The 21442-nt window shown below is 38.6% G+C and overlaps 1 protein-coding gene across 1 annotated transcript in view; it reads left to right on the forward strand.

Annotated features, from left to right (window-relative positions):
* The window catches only part of PTDSS2 (phosphatidylserine synthase 2), a 43945-nt gene that overhangs the window by 5509 nt on the left and 16994 nt on the right, over positions 1–21442 (forward strand). Inside the window, exons 3-6 of the mRNA XM_010568074.1 lie at positions 6218–6319; positions 12695–12777; positions 18051–18118; positions 21093–21227. Coding sequence (XP_010566376.1) covers positions 6218–6319; positions 12695–12777; positions 18051–18118; positions 21093–21227 — 388 coding nt within the window. The remainder of the gene's footprint in view (positions 1–6217; positions 6320–12694; positions 12778–18050; positions 18119–21092; positions 21228–21442) is intronic.

Below are 21442 nucleotides of genomic sequence, written 5' to 3' on the forward strand. Positions count from 1 at the left end.
TTCCCCCCCCCCCCCCCCCCCCCCCCAAAAGCTTGCTGCTTTAACGTGGGCCATGGTGAGGTTCTGTATTTGCTGAATCTGCTCTTCTGATTCTCTACCTGGTCAGAATTGACCAAGTTTAAGCATGTTGCTTAACTTGAGCTGAGAAATCTTGCATCAGGCTACTGATGTGTCACCCAGCCTGTGCTTTTTTAGTGTTTAGCTATGCCCTGGCAGTGTCCGGTTGCTAGAACATCCAGGAGGCAGTTGTGCAATCCGGCTAAGCCACGTTACTCGGCTGGGCATATTAACTCTTGTCAAGGATGAGGGCAGCTGTCTCCTGAGAATTGCGTTATTAGAATGTCATTACCCTTTCCTGAAAGGAAGGGATTGCATAGTTCCTTCAAGTAAACTAGAAGTGTAGAAGTATCTTTGTGCAGAGACCCTGTGGGAGTTTAATGCCCCAGCTGGGCTTTACGCTAGTGTTAATTCTCTGTATCAGTTTCTTTTTTGTAAACATGCTGCAGAAGTTTTAAGGAGAATGGAGGAAAACGTGGTGAGAGTCAGCCTGGGGTCCCTAGGGGTGGTTTTCAGGAGGGAGTGCAAAGGCAGACCCCCCGCTACCACAAGTGATACAAGTGAGTTTTCAGTGTCTGGTGAAATCAAAGGCTCAGCATGGCAGGATTAGTTTCACCCTGAGGAAGTCACTTTCCTTGTAGTGGTGTACCCTGTGCACAGAAAGAGTTTGTGTTTGTGAGTGCACACTGGGATGGTAGGAGCTCTCTGCAGACAGCTTCTTCCATGCTGGCATTTGAACTCTGGCTCATCAGAGTGCTGTCACATGACTTGAATTCTACAGCAGTTTACAAAACAAATCATCAGCCTGAAGAATTAGCTCTGTGCTTCTATGCAGTTAAATCTGGCGTAAGGGCACCTTCTTCTCGTTCCTGATTATTGCCTTTTTTTTTTTAAAAAAAAACCTCCTTAAAGTGTGTGTTATCTGTAATGCAAAGTCATGCTGTCTCTGTGGAACTGTTTTAAACTAAAACCCGCAACAAAGATTTCAATAGGTTTAAACGTATAAAAATGTTTAATATTTAAAACAGATCATTTTGCAAACTTTGATTAACTTGTGAACTCTCTAGAACTGATGAATGGAAACTTTGCCTTTCTTCTTCAAAGGAAACGACTAATTTGTTGAAGCTTTGCTTTTTACTCCATTGTTCTAGTTTCTCTGTGAAGGTATGTGTTGTTGTTCTTCTCTTACTGAGTGATTGTTCTATGAGACACACCAATTTATGGCAAGGAAAATCAACGTTACTATTTTGGAGTGTCACAAGTATGTACAGAAATTTAATCAGTGTTATGTACCTTTATAGATGTACTGAAGACTTGTAACCGGTCTAAGAATAGGTACATTTTTATTATCTCCGAGAGTTTAAACAGATTTTAAAATGCAGCCTACAGCTTAAAACCAACAGCCATGTTTCTGTTGCATTACAGATGTAGATGCTTGGAGCTTTCAGGCAGTGTCACGTACGAAGTACATACTTTGCTTTGGCTGCCACTGATTATTTTTTTGTGATCTAGGTGGATGAGAGAGATCTCATGTCACAAACTGGCAGTTAACATCTTATTTTTGAAATGTTGAGGCCTGACCACTTGCTTTGGCCCTGTGCAACATGACCGTCTCAGTTTCATGTCTCTAATTTTGGATGTATTATCAAGATTATGACCAAGGTTGAATTTTTCTTGAAGGTTTCAAAAACCTCTCTATATCCAAACAGGATTGTTTCCCTGTTAATTACAATTTTGATTTTGAATGTCAAAATATTGGTCAGTTTTAAATTGTTATTAATTTTTATTGTATTTTCCTGTATCTTATTCTTCACAATAACTTAAACACTATACTGCTGTTGAAGTAGTAGATTTGTTGTACTGTCTATTTGTCATATTTTCTCTAGAATTCCCAGCATGTGTCAGATGATGCGTTGGTATATGGAGGGTAGAGAGCTTTGACATTCGTTCATCTTTTAAAATTTCTTTCAGAAATGCTTTTATTACTTTACCATTATTTGGAATAAAGAAAAAAAAATATTTCTTTGTGAAAAAGTTGATGATAGGCTAAGATGGGACTAGCTGTTTTAGCTGACAGATTCTTTCTCTAGCAGTAGCTATTAATGCAACTTTTTAAAGCAAAGAGGCAAACTGTACTTACTGGCTGGTCTTTGGAATTTTGTTTCACTTAGAGAAGTGACAAAAAGATTGATAAATAAATCCTTTGCATGCCATTCTCAATGATTATTACTGTTTTTAATGTAGTTATTGCATCATTTATGACAAACAAGAACACTAATGCAAAGCAATGGATAATAAGGGTGTGGTCCCATTCACTTAAGCTCATTTTAGTTTGTACTGGAGACTGAATGAGGTCATCCACTGCCCGCTCTGCTGGGGTATTACTCCCTCCTTTCCATCCAGGGAGCTGATCTCTCTGAATCTCCCCAGAAAAGAGATACTTTAAAAATTTCCTTAGCTCTTTTTTCTCATAGACTTTATTTGGAAAATAAAAGATATGATAGTAATTTCCTTGAAAAACCTACAGTTTCTAAATATGACAGAAGAATGAATTACCATGAAAAACAGAAGTTAGAATCGAACTTAATCCCATGCACTGGAAAAGCCCCCATTTCTTTGTAAACTGCAGTGCAGGAGAGGTGTAGTGACTGATGCTGCCTGTTGGACTGCCTAAGTTGCCCTCACTTGGTGTTTAACTAATTTAGCAGGGCAAGTATTTTTATAAAAACAAAACTTGAATTATTTCACTTAAATGCCTGAGTGTTTAAATGGAGAAAGAGCTAGATGTAAGGTACAGGAAGACAGAAAAATAAGCTACTTAATGTTCCAGCTTTTTAGTAGTTTGGGATTTGTTGTGAATTCTCTTTGACCTTCCTGGTCTTACATATTTTTGTACACATATACTTTTGGGCACTGTTTTCTCAGAGTTTTTGACATAAAACCTCCTAGAACTGGCTGTAGTCTGTACCCCCTTGCTTCTGGTGTGTTGCCTGAACTCCTGTATGATTCCAAGGGGAAGATACCTGGTCTGCTTAGCCGTTTTCAGTCTCCACAGACTTCAGGCTAGGAGAACATAAAAGCCTTTCTGCATAATTCCTGTAATGCTTACCTTGCTGGGGATGTTCTTAGTTGTCTTGTCTTCCTCTTGCTGTGTTATTTTAAAGTGTATGTGGAGACTAAAATAATCCCTCTTTATGCAGTTTAATTCATCCAGACTGACATCACTCATATAAGTTCGTCTGTATGCTGTTCATTCTTCTGGCTACTGTAACTGTTTCACATTTTGTCTTGTTCCATATGACTGTGGATTTCTATTTTATTTTTTTTAACTCTGAAGCTGTGGAAAGATATGGTGTGTATCTATGCTTGCCCTTTTTTGTTTTTCTTTTTTTTTTCCTTCTGACAGGTAGGTTTGCATGGTGCTCTGCTACCTCTAGCAGCTGCCATCACTTTGTTGCTACTTGCAATTTTCTGGTTAGAGTTGCCAACTTGCTCTTTCCAGAAGACAAACCAATCTATAAAGTCTTTCATCCTGGCTTCTGGATTTCATGCTAGACTGCAAATTCGTTTACATGACTAACCATCCTGAAAACTTGCTACAAGACAATCTGGCTTCAGCTGGAAATGAAAACAGCTAAAAGGGTAATGATGAGATATATAGCCTCTTGTTTCTCGTTAAACAGGGGAGCTCATTGAAATTCAAGTTGATGGTTGTGGCACCAAAAATAAACCGAAAGCAGGGTGCATGTAGCTCTCAAACACTGACCATTCACTTTGCTACAAACTCCCCACAGGGATAAATGAAACTGGGCCATCGGTGAGTTTCTAGATGTGTTTATCTAAATGAGGCCGTGCTAGTAACTGTTGTTTTGGCAATTTACATGACACTCAATGCATTGAAAAAGTAATCAACTTCATATAGGCATTCAGATGATGAAATGGTAAGATGGAAGACAGCATTTCTAGATTTATTTTAGTAGCCTCTTAGATACTAGTTTCAAAAAAGTAAGCAATAAAACAAGGCATAAAATATAATGCATAGCCTTGCAGTTACCATAACCTTTTTCTATGATCAAAATATGGGTTGTTTTTGTATTAATTATATACATCTATAAATGCAGCAAACAAGACCATGGTCTGATTTAAGTGAATTAGAGCATTTAATTCAGTCCCCTGCTGTACTGCCTCCTTTGAGAGGACTGTATTTGGTTTTTTAAACTACTGTAGGTTACAGAATAGGCACTGAGTCACGTGTCTGTTAAATGAATGTTAAGTATATGATGTCTGAATCACCTGTTATTTGGCATCCTGGGTGGCAAGTCAAAGGGAAAGTGCATCTGTTGGGCAGGAAGCTTGCTGCTGCAAAGCCTTTGCGTATTTTTTTTCACGTGTTGTTTCCTTGCAAATTTTGAAAATACTTGTGGGTCCTTCCCTTTTTTTTTCTTTTTTTTTTTTCCCCCTGGAGTTGGTTAGTCTGTGTCCTCTAGACTGCAAGGAAGGATAGTGTTAAATGCCAAACACCTTTTTAGCAGTGGCAGAAGAGGATTGCATCTGCTTATGAGGTATTGCATGTGTTTTCCAGTGGGATTAAAAGGATGCTGTGAGAAGTGGCTGTGTTTTGGATTAGGATGAAATTGTAGTTCAAAATAACGCTTACCTTACCTTTAAACATCAAATCCAGTAACCTACCTAAAATTGCTCTGAAAGTTTAGTCAGTGGACTTCTCAGAAATCCTTGGTGATCTGCAGTTTATCATGCACTGTACAACTTGAATATATACAAATTTTGGTCTTTTGGCATAAAATGGAAATGTAATGCTAGCTTCTATTACAATATAATATAAAGAAAATGTAAAAAGAGCCACTATGTACAAATACTTGTCACATACAGTTATTTTAATTCATGTTTTTTCTGTTCTCTAAGCTTGATGCTTTATACCTGTGTTATTTTAATCATTTGTATTAAGAGATGTTGTGTAGTCCTCTAAAACATAACTTGTGTCTTTAATTTGATCTTAAATGGCCAGACTTCACATGCTTCTGAGCTGAGGTCAGATAAGTTTTCCACTGAAAACAATAAATGGCTTCTCATTAGGAAAGGAATTTTCAACTTTAAATAAAAAAATGCAGACAGTGCAATGTAAGAATATAATGTATGTCGTAATCAGTAGGTGTATGTGTGTGCATATCAACTAGCTGCAGTAAGTTCTCTTCTTAACTCCCTGGTCTGGCTGTGTATACTTAGCTCTTTTTTGTTTCACACCAAAATCAGTATAAGCAAATGGACTCTCATGGATGGGGAAGCAAGAACTTGTGACTCCATATACACTAGCAATGTTCTGCCTGTACCAGTATATTACACAAGCAAGGTTGCACACTTTAACAGAGTAGAAAAACAACCACCAAGCTTTACTGTGGAGCTTTGCTGACACGGTTGTTCCAGCCGAAACCCCTTGTGTAGAGGTGGCTACATAGAGTTCTGCAGGCACAAACCTCTAGCTGTCAGTCTGTACCTGCTCTTCAGATCTAAGATGGAATGAAACTGTAAGAATTACTGGAAATAAGGCATCTAGAGGCAGCATCCTAATTCCTACAATTGCAACTGGTCTCATTCAGAGTTTTTTTTTGTTGGTTTTGGTTTTTTTAATGACTAGTTTTTCTTGTAATGTGTAATTCCCATGTCTGGAGTGAGTTCCCTTCTTTTTAGTCTTAAGAGTCTGTTCAGTCTGCTGCAGTTTTTATTAATAGGCTTTGAAATAGCGCTGTGCAGCAGCACCATCAAGCATATACCTGACAAACCAGGAGAGAAATCTGGAGGTTTTTAGATCTCAGTGTTAGCACAGTTGGTGCTAATTTTTTTCAAGTTGCTGTTGTTCACTTGGCAAGTGTTTGTCCAAATTTTCCTTAACTCAGAGCACTGGGGGGAAAATGAGGAAGATCCGTTCTTGTGGTAGGCTTCTGTTGCGTGCTAGTGCACAATGGACTGATAACTAAATTTAGTGCCACTGTAAATTCTGTTTTCTGTGCTGTACAATACATAGAGCTTCTTTAGTATTATTGACTGCTGTCTATGTATTTAGACTTACTGAGGCTTCACTGACAGGTGAAGATGAAAGTTTTTTCTGCTTTCTGATGTCAATTTTCTCTCTTCTAATTTTTAGGAGAGCTCATACCTTAACAGTCTTGTTCATCCTCACATGTGCGCTGGGCTACGTAACCTTGCTTGAAGAAACACCACAAGATACAGCCTATAATACAAAGAGGTAAATATTTGAGAAAGTGTTTCTATAAGGTGTATATTAGAAAAAGGTAGCTGTATGAACAAGTTACCATACACGCTTTTACTCAAATGACCTTTGCATTAACTTGTTTAAATGCCCCAACCCTTAGAAAGTGACAAAACCAAGCATAAGTCTATAAGCTCCTTTGATGCTGGTTGTTGAATTTAATTTCTAATCAGTTTAGTGTCACTCACTGTCATACCTGGTGGCTGCTGTGTGTGTGATTTAGAACAAAATACGAAACTCTTTCTAAAGCCTCGAAGTACTGGCTGCGTTTCTTTGGCAATGATTCTGCCTCTTTTTCTTAAAATAACCTAACTTTCTAAGTTACGTGAGCTGTGACTAAATTTTTCTGACTTAAGTGCTTTTTGTAAAATTATGTTCAGGAGTTCAATACAGATTATTATTTGTTGTTGAAAATTAACATGAGAACTTGTAGCCCAGAGGGATACTCTTGGAAAGTAAGAATGAGAAGAGTCTTACATGTGTAGTCCACTTCTACTGTAATTAAAATGATTAAATGTAGTTGAATTTCTCTTCTTTTTAAAGAAATACAGTCAGGAACAAAAAGGGGGAAGAAAAGTGGTCTTTTAAAAATCTAAGTATATTTTAAAAATGAAGGCTATGCTTACAGACTGCAAAGCATCTGTGCTATAAGCATGAAAATCATTCTGTTTTCTGCCAGTCTGGTTGCTTAAATATAATGCTTTTTTTTTTCCCCCTTGCTGTCAAAGGGTTTCTTCCTATTTTTTACATTTTTTTAAAGTGACTCAGGATATAGTATTCATTGTCATGGAGATGCAGGAATTAGGGTGTTTCCTGAGGTGATCTTGGTTGTTATTCTGTCAGTTACACAATGGATGTAGCTAATTTAATTCACACTCACACGTGTGCCGAGTTGAGGGTTTGTATTTTTATGTGTGTGGGTGAAATGAAACAAGTTGGAACACAGTGCCCTGTCTGGAGCTGGGAAAATTTCTGCAAGCCTTTGGTGTGAATAAATGCCATTTTATTCCCATTTATAACGAGCAAGTCTGGGGAGTGGATGGTGGCGTGACATTCTTTGGAATGGCAGTTCAAAAATAAAGAAGGGGAAAAGCTGTAAGAGAAGTGATGACACATCACTAGGGACTAATACACATCTAAGGTGACTCAGTGGAATATCTTATTATTGAGATTAGAGCCTTTACTGCTTTAATAAAAACAAAACCAGGGAAGATTAATCAGCAGACTAGCCTTTCTTTCATGAAATAGAAGTTGCTTTCTGCATATTCAGTGCAGGGAAGAATGTGCCCAGTTGTTAAAATCAATGTAACGGCATCATAACAGGCAATGAGTAGTGAATGTTCTTTGATCACTTCTGCATTGCTGCTCGTGGAATACTGCCTGCAATATCTAGATGCAAAAATACTTGAAAAGCAGCATCCTGAGAATTGTATACGGTCTTCCAAATACTGGTTTACGTTAATCTGTTTTGAAGAATGCATCTCTGTTTCCACTCATACTGCACCCTTACGCTATTGCTACAGTCATTCATGCTACATGACAAAGTCTGAGATGGTAGTTAATTTGGTCAAATCATTTCTACATCCAAGCTAAAGATCAATGCAGACATAATGCACAAGTCCCGTGGACTTTTCCTAAGCTTCATCTCTGTTGCCTTGGCCATGATTTACAAAATGGATGGAAGTGTCTGTGTTGTTCAGCACACTCCTTATGCTGAGTCAATTTTCAGTGAACTCCTGTCTGGTCCCAATTAAATCTCTTTTCTGAGGCCTTTGAGGTAAGTGCTATGCCAAGTTTATCACCATTAAGCATGAAGGATTCCAGCTCAATTCATGTCCTAGCCGTTATCCTTACCTTCCTTAGCATCTGTGTGCCTGCTGTGCTCATATCTCATTGTTCCTGACCAATTTTATGTGGCTTTTTAAGTGTACATTTGAATAAAAAGAGGCATTTCAGAGCAGGCGTGAGATGGTCACAACTTGCATAAGTATATCCATATCCCCAGTTTTCACAGATTTTTATTTTTGCTTCCATAACTTAAAATACTTTATCCTACCCGGAGATCTTTTTCAGCCTTAACGTAAAGCCGTTGTGTATTTTGATCTAAAATTTTAGCCTGCATGAGGCTGTCACTGTGTGCAAATATTTCATGGGAACACTTGCCTGCTTAACGAACAGAAGTAGTTTTATTACCAGTGAGCAGTGTCTCTGGCTGTCATGCTTTTTTATTTCCAACTACTGCACAATGACAGTGGAGCAGTGTTTCGGTGCTTAGGTGCAAAGTCTAAATACATGCTTGCAAACACTTAAACCTTCTTTGTTCTTAAGCTCTTGCTGAGAGGTGCCATAGTGCCTGTGAACTGCATTAGGTGCTTAGAGCAGAAAGGTTGGACTCGATCTTAAAGGTCTTTTCCAACCTAAATGATTCTATGATTAAATTGAAGCAAAGTATACAAACTGCTGTGCTAGCTGCTGTTGCTGTTTCCTGGACTAGCTAAAGCAATAGGAAGTCATCTGAGGCTCTTGTCTTCTCCCCTATAAAAGTGCTTCATCCAGTCACTTAGAGAAGCAGCTGAGGGCAGGGTGAGTGGCTGGATTCATGCAATAAGCCATCAGGAGAAATGATGGACAAAAAAACAAATTAGAACATGAACCTGTGAGGTCATGGGGTGTGGTATCTATAGCAAAGGTTTATATTTGCATCTGTTTATATGCTGACATTTGAGTGCCATTTTTCTTCCTGCAGCATGTTAGGGCAAATAAAGGAGGAATTTATTTTTTTAAGATAAGATTTATAGAAACGTTTTATATGTAAATCTAGTTAAAGTTCATTAGGATCATACACAAAAATGTTGATGTGATCATGTGATATGTGACCAGATTGCCTCTGTTGTAGAGACAGCTGAAAATTTACTTCCTTAGCCAAAGAGATGTTGCGCTCCAAAGCCTGTCTGATCGATGAGACTTTTTATTCACCCAGTTCCTACAGCATTCAAAGCAGCCTTGAAATAGTCCACCCTGTCTGACAACTGTCAACTTCTCTGCCATTAAGCACCCAGGAGGAGCTGACAGGACTGAGCTCCAGCTCTGAGGGTAGCTAAATAAATATTCCGCAACCTCCTTTGCATACAATAGCAGTGGAAGAAATCCACATCTCCAAAATACTTTGAATGCTGAGTAGGCGTTCTTAGGAAAAAATGTTAATATTTTGTCCATATAAAAAACACATTCAGGTTTAAAATCCTGTATGCATTAGGGTTGTACATTGAATTTCAAGCCATGAAACAGTCTCACTTCTAAGATGCCTTTCTACACCAGTTTTTGGCAATAACTGCTCAGCCATGGTAACAAATCTAGGTGTATGTGTATTTACAAGTTGATGATCTCTACCTCCTATTGCTGAACACCCACAGAGGAAACAAGGTAACAAGGAGGCTAGACCTCCATCTGCCAGTCTACCAGTTCTTCAGCTTGTGACACCACTGAGGGGATTGTACCAGTCATGCTACTGTAGATACAGCCAGGGAAGGGACAGGGAGTGGGAGCTGTCTTGTTAAGAGCCTAGAACAAAGGACAATATACAGATACAGACAAGCTTCATTGTCTGGTGTCTCTGAATCAACTCTTAAAATAACACAAGCTATAGCTTGTTTGCACTAATGAAACTGTTGCCATGTTTGCCCTTTCTTATTTGGTTAAGTGCTAAAATTATTTTTGTAGGCATGCTTTACTATCTGCTGCTAAAGAAAATATGTTAGCCCAGGAAGATATGTTAGCTGCATCCATCCAGGCTGCCTGCAGGGGTAGTTCGAAGAACCGTCGCCCCCAAATCCTAAAGAAGTTCTTCCCTCAAGCCGTGGTAAGCCAGCAGGCTGGTTAGGCTTTGAAAGCTTCATAAGGAGGCAGTATGATGATGTTAAGGGGAGAAATTTATTTACCACAGGGAAAAAAAAGATAATGGATCTGACATGGTTATTATGCAAACTTGTTATTTTCTTCAAAACTTCTCATGGTGAACTTGAAGTAAAATAATATAGCTGAAACTCCAGCTTATTTCAGCACAGCTGCTGCAGCTGCTGTTTGGCTGAGAGTAGATTTTAGAGAAAGGAACATAACTGTAAGTTCCTGTGGTGATTTAGATTCATGTCATCTCCAGCTTTGGGAAAATTACCCTCACAAGGCCTGAAACAATGATCTTGGACACTTTGGTTCATGGCTGAGCATAATGATAGTGAACAAAGAGATGTGCATTGTTACATGATACAGAATGCAGACTATTCTGTGTAAATGTAAATTTGTAGTCCTGGTATTTCCAAATACAGACTAGTGACTCAAAATGCAGAATATTCTCATTTGAGATCAGCTGAAACTTTTTTAGCATCTTCATCTTTGATTCATTCGGTAGCTAATTCTGTTGTGCTTCCCAGTGTCATAAAGCAAATAAAATAACTGAGTTGCATCTGTTAAGTAGAACCCATTTTTATTTTCAGGAAGCAGAAACTTTTTATACTCAGAGGTGAATGTCGCAAAATAGTTTTCATAAATCCTTTTGGTTTTTATTCTGAAATAAGATTTTGAAATGTTTAAAGCATGAATAGTCTACTATTACTTCTCGTATGTAACATTTCCTTAATAAAAGCAAAATTATTGGGTATTTTCTGTGGCTCCTGCAAACATAGCCATTTTATTTACAGTCAAGGGTTGCATCATTTACTGCAAATGTGGCCTACACTTATCCTACAATGTAGTGAGGTATTTCTCAATTATCTGTCTCTTCAGCCAGCTCTTAAGCAGGTAATATGAGAAAGCATGAAAGTTCTATTGGGAGTTCAGATGTAGAAGAAAGAGCATTTTTGGATTGCATTATACTGTTTCATTCTTTAAGACTAAAGGAACGTGCCCAAGTATAGACCATGGGGTCTTATCTTCTTGAAAAACAAGTGGCACCCCCTGAAAAAGAAATGCCGTTTTGTGCATGTAAGATGTTTAAAATCTCAATTACTTAAAATCTCAGGAGAATTTTAAGTTGATGTTAGGTACCTTGAAATTAAATTCCAGACCTCACCCACCTAACTCGCATCTCAGTCTCTTGAGGTCTCTACTGCATACTGAAGGAGTGGTGTTCCTGATGGCAAGGGTCAGGCATTCAGACATGAGTATTTGCATTTTCTCATTTTTCTTTTACTTGCAAAACAAAACTTTATTGAAAAGCATACTGTATGTGATCAGTGGGTTTCAAATCCTGGATCTCGAATGTTACTTGCTTAGTTTGCTGCTTGATCAGTAAGGATCTCTTCCTGGAGCCTTCCGGCTGCCCTTAAGGGTTCTGTTCCACATTGGCTTAAGCTGATGGTTTAGCCTTAACTGGGACTGCTGTGTTCCTTCCTTGGGAGAGAGGTGAGCCAAGCCAACTGAATAGAAGTTTATTTTTTCCTAGGTTAGTTTTCAGCCAGAGCAGTCCTTGTACCATCTCATTCTGGTAATGCAGAAAATTCTGCCTCCTTCCAGGAGGCAGACAGCAGGACTGCGGCAGCCCTTATTTAGGTCTTGCCTTGCTGAGGATGACAAAACTGTGCGGGTCTGGGCTTAGGGGTTTGGGATGACATTGTGGGTCTTTAGTATACTTGGGCTCATGGTCTGATATTTCTTATTTTTCTTTAATGTCTCTGTTACGTTCTGTTAGGCTCTATATTATAGTTCTAGCTTTTGAAATAGCACCAGTGGCTGTTTGGTGTTACAGGCTCCTTCTTTAGTCGACTAAGAAAATGTTTTGGAGTGGTGACAAGTTCAACAGTTCATTTTTAAATTTCATTGACATTTTACTGGAGCAATTAGAAGCTCTCTAACTTGAGAGCTTTCTCACTGCTAAATTTTAAGTGTCTTTCTGACAAAGTGGGCATGAAAGCTTCTCAAAGACATAGGGAAGCATTTGACTTGTGCATCTCACGATCACCTGCAGGCTAAGGCTCATCATGTCGATCAAGGAACTGCTCTTTTGTTTTTGCTGGATGAGTTCTCAGCCAGATCAGGCTCCTTGCTTGGCTGGCCAGATACTAGTAAATGACAGCAAAATGGAAGCAATGGAAGCATGCAGTTACTGAGGAGGAAGGGAGAAGGACGGATGGCTAAAGTTTGGCATTTGAGACAGTCTGTCATGAAACCACGCTTAAAAGTATAGGAATTTATACCTGTTTCCCTGAAATATAATCTCCAAAAGTCACCTACTTATGGTTGACATGCTTAGTAGTTAAGAAACAAAGACCAGACATTCTTTACGTCAAAGAATATAAATTACAATTTCATTAGGAAGATGAAGCAATATGAACAGTTTGTTCTGTTTTTCACTTTCAGAGGTATTGTTGCCAGTATTTTGGTTTTCTTATGTTTTGGAGTTACACAAGCTAAAGATGGACCATTTTCAAGACCTCATCCAGGTAATTTAAGTCATTCAAATGTTTCTGATAAATTGCATGGTTTATGGTGAATGTAAATATTTGTGTTACTTGTAGAGAAGGTAGGTGGTAATTTTAAATAATAATAATATAGGTTCATTAACACTGCACACTTAGCACATAGCCTCTCAGTCTGCAAACAGCATAGCGATCCTTCTGTGCTTTCAACCTGCATGTAGCATAGGATTTTTTTTTTGTCTCCCTATTTTGGCTTCCTGTTGTTAGCAAAAGCTTTGTGTGAACTGCCAGATTCTTGAAACCTTAACTTCCCTTGTTTATTCCTTCACCCCCCTATAATGGGACTGCACTTCTGACCATGTATCCAGTTGCTGGAGCACTATGCTCCTTTTACTGTATGTCCGTTATCCACAATAACCGGTAAATTAGAAGCCCTTGATTATGATTTTAAAGATTTCTAGTAAGACTGTAAGTCTTGAAAGCATTTGAAAGCACAACACAAAACCTCTTCCATGTAGTGTTATATCAGATGAAGTATGAAAATGTTTTAATATCTTTGATCTTTTGCCTATTTTTAGATGTGAATCACTGAGAAATAATTAAGGGAATATATATAGGCTTACATAATATTCCTGAAAGCATTAGTCTCTCCTACAGTCAAATACAGCTATAAGTATTTCTTATGCCAAAAATTTAACCTTTAAACTGTAAAGTTTAGGAATGCTGTTCTATGTGAGAAACAGCAGACACGCTAAAAACCTCGATCAAAGCAGATGTTGTTCTAGAGCAATGCCCACAGCACACCTCTGCAAACTTAAGGTTTTATTCAGAAGTTTGCATTTCTGAGGTCTTATTAAATAGCAGTTTTTAGTCTTCCTTTTGTTACAGTTAATTCTGGTTCCTCCTATAAGTCAAATTACTCCTTTTAAGGACACCAGTGATGTTTGGGTGCTTTCAGTTTTAGAATATCCAGTGGTTTTGTCTGGGATGGAAGTAATTTTTATTCCCTAGAACAATGTAGTACAAATTGGATGGGGAAAGTCCAAAGGTCAGAGATCTCTGCAGCAAACTTCTAGTGTAGACTGAGCCAACGTCTACCACCTCTGTATGCTCCCGTCTTGGAAACAGCAGTTACTGGACTGAAGCTGAGTATCTTTCAGCAGAATCAAATTGTCCATGAACAGGGTGATTGAAGAAGTTCCCATGTATTCAATCACTTCAAAAATCATCCCATCAAACAAGATAGAGGAAAGATGAAGTTAAGACAAAAGATGTCATGAATACACTCCATATTTGAAGAGTGATTTTCAGGGACTATATTAGTTTGCTACGGTAGTAGATACTTCCACAGTCACAGCAAGACATCTGGGTGCCTGTTGAAAGGAGAATGGCAGTCTTTCTCCATGCTTCTCCTGTGAGAAGGCTCTAGCAGGTAGCAGAGAGCACGGCATTGCAGCCCTATGAGATTCAGCGTCAGCTCTCCAGTTAGAGGGGCGTATTAGGAAGTTCCCATCAGGCAATCAAGTCTTTGACCTTAGCTTTGTGGTGCTGTTCCGGGAGAAAGATCTCATCTCAAAGGAACTGGCAGCACAGGCCGCTGGTGTGCGCTGCTTCCATTTATAGGGCAGAAAGAAGCCTTTGGGTCAGTGAGGTCGCTACGATCACATACAGCCACATCAGATCTGTTACGTGAACTCTTCAAGCTATATCATAAAAGTAGCTAGGTTTTGTGCCCTGCTTCTGTCAGGTGATTTTTGGAGCCCTATTATTCAGTATGTGTGTACCTATTTATGACTAGCTCAGAGATGTTTTATATTTTTGTCTGGGTTTTGTGCCTAATGTTGTTCTGTTTAAATAGCTCTTTTTACTTGGTGTTTATCCACCTAATTTATTTATACACAGCTCGCGTATGCCAACTCACTGTTGGTTTTGCTAAAGCAACAAGTTTTGCTTTTAGTCTCCCCCCTCAATGTAAGTCTACTTTCCTTGGAATTTTTTTTCTTTACTTGTTTAGCCTTTCAGGTGGCATAGGTCAAACTCAAAACCTCTGTTGCTAAATAGGAGTAAGTGGCTGATTGTGCACTCAGCCAGGCAGTGCCCTCTTGTTAAGTTTTCATCTTGTTTTCAAGTCTCCCTACAATGGCAACAGTTCAGTGTTTGAGCATAGTAATCACTAAACTATCAGGTATGTAAATGATTAGTTGAAGCCTACTTAATCAGGAAGATAGTCTTAATTTGAGGAAGGTTCATGGTGACAGGTGCATTTAAGGAAAACAAATATTAGAGGTATGCCAAAAATAACTTTATAGCTAAAGCTGAGGCCAGTCCAGGAAGACAGAGAACATAGTGTTTGTACAGCTTTGAAAACATCTTGTTTCTGGCGTACATGTACAGATATAAAGTAGTCTTCAAAACCTCTTGGGTACTTATGTCAGCCAGGGAGAAAGCACACTAAATTATAACCAGATTGTATTTCTTTTTAATTATGTAGTATTGCTGAGCATAATCAGCAGCTGCAGATCATCTGTTGCCGGAACCCTACATATATAGGAGAAGAAAAGCTCAGATAAGGATTTAGATTTTTCTGCTTTCTGAATTGTATGTATATCAGTGTCAGAACTAGTCTGCCACATTTATGTCTGTGAGTAGTGTAAAAATTGTCATACAAGGCTTGATAGGTCAGAAAAAACTCAGCTTTTTTTAAGGCTCCTAGTCTGAAGGTGATGTTGGAAGGAAGCAATGCTTAGTTCATGTGGGAGAAGTGTGTTAATGAAAGGTTAACTCTTAACGTCTGGCTTGAACATAATGGTTACTCTTCAAGGTATGCAGCCATTATAGGAAAGGATAGAAAACACCTTATCAAACTTTAAAATTTTAATCACTTTTTAAAAGATTTTTTTTAATCATGTTGAGAAAGTCACCACTGTATTTCTGTCCTGCAGGCTTGCATTCAAAAGGCTAAAGTATTGTTCAGCAGTGCAGTGGTGCTGGTTTGGGGAGAGGTTCCTCTCTTCCAAATAATCTTTTGACCAGTGGAGGGGTTTTTTTGCTTGTTTGTTTTTCCTAAGCTGCATTCTAGAAAGACAAGAAGGTGCATGCACACTCCTGGTCAGTCCTTCCAAGTGAAATTTGGCAGTGGATTTGAAAGTTGTTAAAATCTGAAGGAAGGACAGAAGTCTCAAGTAACTGTTTTTACAACTTTTGTGTAAGGACAGCTGCACAAGAGGCACTAGCTATTGCCTCACCAAGGAGCAGGTAGGCTGAACTCTGCTTTTCCTTCCCTCAAGGAGACCAAGGGACAAAACCACTTCATAATGTGTGTTTAGAGGTTTGTTTGGTTTTTTAATGACTGACCCCTAAGAAGACACTTCATATTGCATAATTAAGAAATGACAATTATGTTTGTAGACTTTTAAGTAAAAATCTTAAGTTCCAAATTTCCAGTGAAAGCTGTTACAGAGTGCTGAACTTCCTGTTACCCAGGCTACACCTGCCTCTCTTATTTTTCCTTTTTTTTCCTAAAAGTGTAAAGTAGGCCATCTTTTATGAAATTAATTTAGCAGTTTTGCTGAAAAAAGGTCACGCCTTCTCACATTTCAATCTATTTTAATGATGGTGTCAGAAGCAGGCTGTTAGAGAGTTCTTTTAAAAATGTGGAATTTCTTGGGGGGGGGGGCAGGCAAAGACAACACTTTTTTTTCGGGGGTCAAACAAGCCTCCACCAAGCTCTGCAACACCATGGCTAGTTGATTTCAGGTTCTGAGCTGATAAACAAGTATGTTTGCAAGCCTGGAGTTTGTTTAGTTCTTGCATTATTTATATCATGGTCCTGCTTTTAAGCATTAACATACCTAAGTTGCCTTGGAGTTAATAAATGCCCAAATCAGGCCTTAAGGTTCTTGGTTTTTTTTACTTCATGGCAAACCATATTCATGCAGGTGGAATAGCTTGCTGTTTCCACTCAACCATATGAACGACTGTCTTGATTCCTCTTTGCCCCAATGCAATTCTAACTATCACCTAGATGTAACCATGTAAGAAGAGTTCTGTTTTATAAGTGTAAACAGGAAACACCTGAAGGAAAGTCTATTCAAATCATTCCAGAGTGATTAGTATGTGATGTTGCTGAGAAATTTAAATATCCACTTGGAATGAGTCAAGTTTTGCTGAATTACCTTGTGTAAATTTTTGGATGTGGTTAGGAAAAAATGCTGGAGCACTCCATACACATACTGGCTCTGCATTAACCTGCTTCCTCTTGTATAGGAGTTAACAAAAACGCTGGATGAGATTTCAGAGCCCAGAAATCACCTTACGGAATGGAGGCCAAACCAGACTCTGGGTGGAGTAGGATGAATTAGGGGCATGAATGCAGCCCATGGACCACAAGGCTTGTACCCAGGACAGTCAGAGAGCCTATTACCTGAGGACTGAGTCTTTCAGAAGAACTGAGGTGACGATGATGGAGCTGGAAGTGTACAAATACTTTAATTTGTGTACCCTTTAGATTCAGGTGTTGCTTCAGTGTGAGAAGATCTGTAATAGCACATCTTGGGAGGGTGAAAAACAACTGCAGACTCTGAAGTAGCTGAGTTTTGCATGATATTTCTCTTATTATGAAGAGTTTCAGATGATCTCATAGGTCTTGCATCTAGCACCAGCTAAACCTTTGGTACTTTTTTTTGATTTATTTAATTCCTAGTAAAAGTGAAAATATCTTTGGTATTTTGAAATGCTTTCTGCCCCTTGAGGAAACAACCTTGTCTTCACAGTAAGATGGGCTTACAAAAGTAAAAGCAGTAGTTCCTCCTGCCAGTCTTAGTCTTGTCTGTTTTAGCAGTACATAGGCAGAAGTTGGCAAAGCACGTTAGCCGTGATAGGGCTGGGAAAACCAAAGTTGGTTCCATGAGATCTTGGAGAAAGATTAGTTCAAGAAGGTTATAGTTCTCTTCCAAAGACTGCTAGAAAGCATTGCAAGTGGCATGTATCATTCCTTCTAATTCTTAAATACTTAGTTCATTGGGATGAAGCGTTCTTATGGATCCTGGTCCATCCTCACAGATCCAGGTCATGGCCTGAGCAATTCTGGCAAATTTACATAGCAGCCCATCTGGTAGTTAAAGAGCCTTTCTGGTTATACACTTTAGGAAGGATGGTGAACACTTTACTTGAATGCTGGGCTTTATAATTTGTTGGTGGGAGCATCTCTTCTTGAAGTGTTTAGTTATATTACAGTAAATGAATAATTGACTGCTGTTTTGCTTGAAAGCTTGCTAATATCCCATTTGTTTCTGTAGCTTACTGGAGGTTTTGGCTGTGTGTCAGCGTTGTGTATGAGCTCTTCCTCATCTTTATACTCTTTCAGGTAAGTAACTTAAACCTCTAATTACTAAATGCCAGTTTAATGTGGATATAAAATCCTTTGTGGTGTTCTTTAGGATTCTCACGGACTACAGGATATGCTCTTCATTTTTGTGAAATCAAATCATTGTGCTATTTAATGAGACTTCTAGGTTGAGGAAAAATTACAATTTTACAAAAATATTTCACCTTGTCTAACCTCCAGTTAGTCTCAGCCTAGGTTAGACACCACAGTGCAGTGTTCTTAAATGAGTTGATGAGAAGTCAGAGTTCTTTAGATCAAACAATCAGGAGTTGATGCTTCTAATGTTTAGTCTCTGCTCTGCTGGACTTTGTGACTTGCTGAAGTTGCATACCACCTGTTAGTTTCTTAGATCCTACAGGTTGTAGGGTGAATTCATCTTGTTCAATCTTTTGAAATACTTTTTACCTTGAATGATAGGTGCTTTGAACATTTTTTCAGTTTATTGCCAAAAATTCACAAAACTTAATACACAATTTTGTGTAGTGGCAGCAAACTGAGGATGATGTTTTTTCTAGAAAGACATGCTATTGGTACTTTCAAATAAAGTACCTTATTTTTTACCATATTCTTGTCCTTTAGTAAACTGAGAATTTTCCCCTGGCTTTTACAATTCTATGACTTCTCAGAAGTGCAGCAGTTAAAGTAAAATATTTTAAGATAAGCAAGAGCAGTAAACCTGATGCTATTAACAAAGCCTTTGTGCTCCTATATGTATACTTACACCACTGCAAATCAAGTTTGAGTGCCAAGAAAGAGCTCGAGAATTTAAAGGAGATTCATCCTTTCTTCAGTTACTCAATCCAATTGTTGCAGTCATCTCCTCAGGCAACAGCATGATTTGAAACCAAAAGCAAATGTAGAGGTACTAGAGGTAACTGTCCTGTCAGACAGCTGGCTACTTTTCAGATTTAGATTCCAATTAGAGTCCCCAGTTGTTCATTGTCAGATAGGTCTTTCTTGCTGACATCTTAGTAACATTTGGTGCTCTATTTTAAAAGGGTTGTGCAAGTACCATCACATACTCATCAGGTAGCTTTAAAAAATCATTTTAGATGAGAAGGATGAGGAACATGTTTTTAAAAAAAAAAACCAACGTTTTGCCTCTAGAGGCCAAGTGAGCTTGGAAGAAGTGGGGCTGGAATTCAGAGGTGTCAGGATCTGTCATCTGTCTTCTGTTGGAGTAGGGCATTTGCTTTGCAAACAAGTTTTTAATATTGAGCACACCCTTTCCAGCTAATCAAAGATTTCCTTTGGCTCCAGCATTTCTTGTTCTGCTTGGCTTTCCTGGAGCCTCCCCAAAAGTCAGTGCCAAGCTCTCTTAAGAACACAAAAGTGTCTATTTTTTTTCTTTATGCTTGGCTCATTGTTTCAGTCAGCAGCTGGAATGTGTCCACAGTAGATCAGTAAACAACAGTGTGAGTTTCTGTCCCGTTGATGTAACTTGGGGGTTCAGCGTAAACCCTTATGCAGGGCCCTAATGTCTCATTAGGGTTTCTTTCAGGCTGCCTGTCCTGCTTGGAGGGAGTAGAGTTCTGACCCTTTCACAGGCATGAACAGGTCTGTCTTGCCTTTTTTGTTGTTATTCCTCACCACTGAGGAATACTTACTCAGTTCCAATTTATTCTTATGTTCCTACTGTTTCATGTCACCTTTTTTTTTTTCCAGGCATCCTTGTAAATGATACTGCTGATTAGCTGCAGTCAGACTGAATAATATGTTTCATTTTTATTTGATAGTACCGTTGTAGTTCTGAATTCTCATAGAAAAGCCTGGAATTGTGTTGCTTTCCTCTGGTGGTATATTATGTTACCAGCCATTTAGTTGTTAAGGACACTAGCTAGCTGTTGCTCAGCTCTTTACTAAAAATACATTATTACTTTGCACAGGTTTAAATAAGGTTAAAATTATGCTGAGTCCGTAAGTGACTAAACTTCCCTAAAAGCAAATACAAGCTCGCTCATAGTTGAAGTTTGTCTTACAGTTAATGTGACTTTAGTGGTGTTATTCTGTAATGTTTTTATTATTGCTATTAACTAATGTTGGCCTTGCCCTGGCTTTTACTGTCTGCTAGTCTGTCATAGATGTTACATTGCTTCTGTTGTAAAACATTGACCACAACAGTGAGCAATTTCATTGGAAAATACTTATTCAGCAAATGTGTGTCTGAGTTACTAGTAAATTTGGTCACTGTTTATAACTAATATTTTGACAACTTCTTCCTTGCTGTTTGCTTCAAGTTTACCTGTGCTGCTAGTGGGACCTTTTGAAATGACTGTTTATTCAATGAGTGGCACTAATTTTTTTCTGCCATGAAATGCAGTGCAGTTCTCGACTTTCTGTAGCTGAAGTGAGCTGAGCACACATGTGCAACTAATCCTGCTAACAGAGCACCTAATCGGTGTGCTCAGTCTACTGGTGTTTGCATGTACTGTGTTTCATTTGAGCTGCATGTTTAAGGTGCTGCTGGATCTTTCCCATTCTAGGAAACCAGAAGGTCACCAAAGCAGGAGATGCAGCCATTAAATGAGTCTTTCCTGAGTTACTGGCTGCTTTTTCTTTACCCTCGCCAAGCTTGAGGAGAGGAAGGGCAAAAGGGTCAGTGGGAAGGATGAATTGTGTGCCAGTTCGAGTACTAAGCTTTTGGGAGGGAGGGGGCATACAGGAGTGGCTTAGGAAACAGAGTTAAGTATCTCTAATTTTCATCTTTAAGAAATCTTAAGTTCATTCTGTAGTAATTTTTTTTCCTTAATACTTAGCATTAGAGGCCTGGAAAGTCAGGTGTATATGCTGTGTGGTGCTTTGAGGTCTGGATATATTTCAATAATTGTTCTGCAACAAATTTGAAAAAAACCCACCCATTTGAAGATACAATGTTGATCTGAATTATCTTTGTACTTTTCTGTGCATTAATACTTACTAAGAGGGAAACATGGGGTTTGTGTTCCTTTTGCAGACTGTACAAGATGGCAGACAGTTTATGAAGTACATTGATCCACATTTAGGTGTTCCTTTGCCAGAAAGAGATTATGGTGGCAACTGCCTTATTTATGATCCTGGCAATGAAACTGATCCATTTCACAACGTCTGGGTAAGAAACACATAAAGTTACTTGCTAATGAGTCTGACTATTTTTTGGTAAAAGATTGCTTAATTGAACTCTTAGAAATGCAGTCATGAGTCTGTCTGAGTCTTGAATGAGAGAACAGGTCATGACTGACTCTTTTAGCTTCCTTATTTCTCTTCTCTTGACCTTTCCTGTTGATCAGATGGAGATGTGTGTCTCTATCCTAATTACATTGCCCA

The sequence above is a fragment of the Haliaeetus leucocephalus genome, unplaced genomic scaffold, assembly GCF_000737465.1.
Source record: "Haliaeetus leucocephalus isolate CR32 unplaced genomic scaffold, Haliaeetus_leucocephalus-4.0 Scaffold236, whole genome shotgun sequence".
Lineage (NCBI taxonomy): Eukaryota > Metazoa > Chordata > Aves > Accipitriformes > Accipitridae > Haliaeetus > Haliaeetus leucocephalus.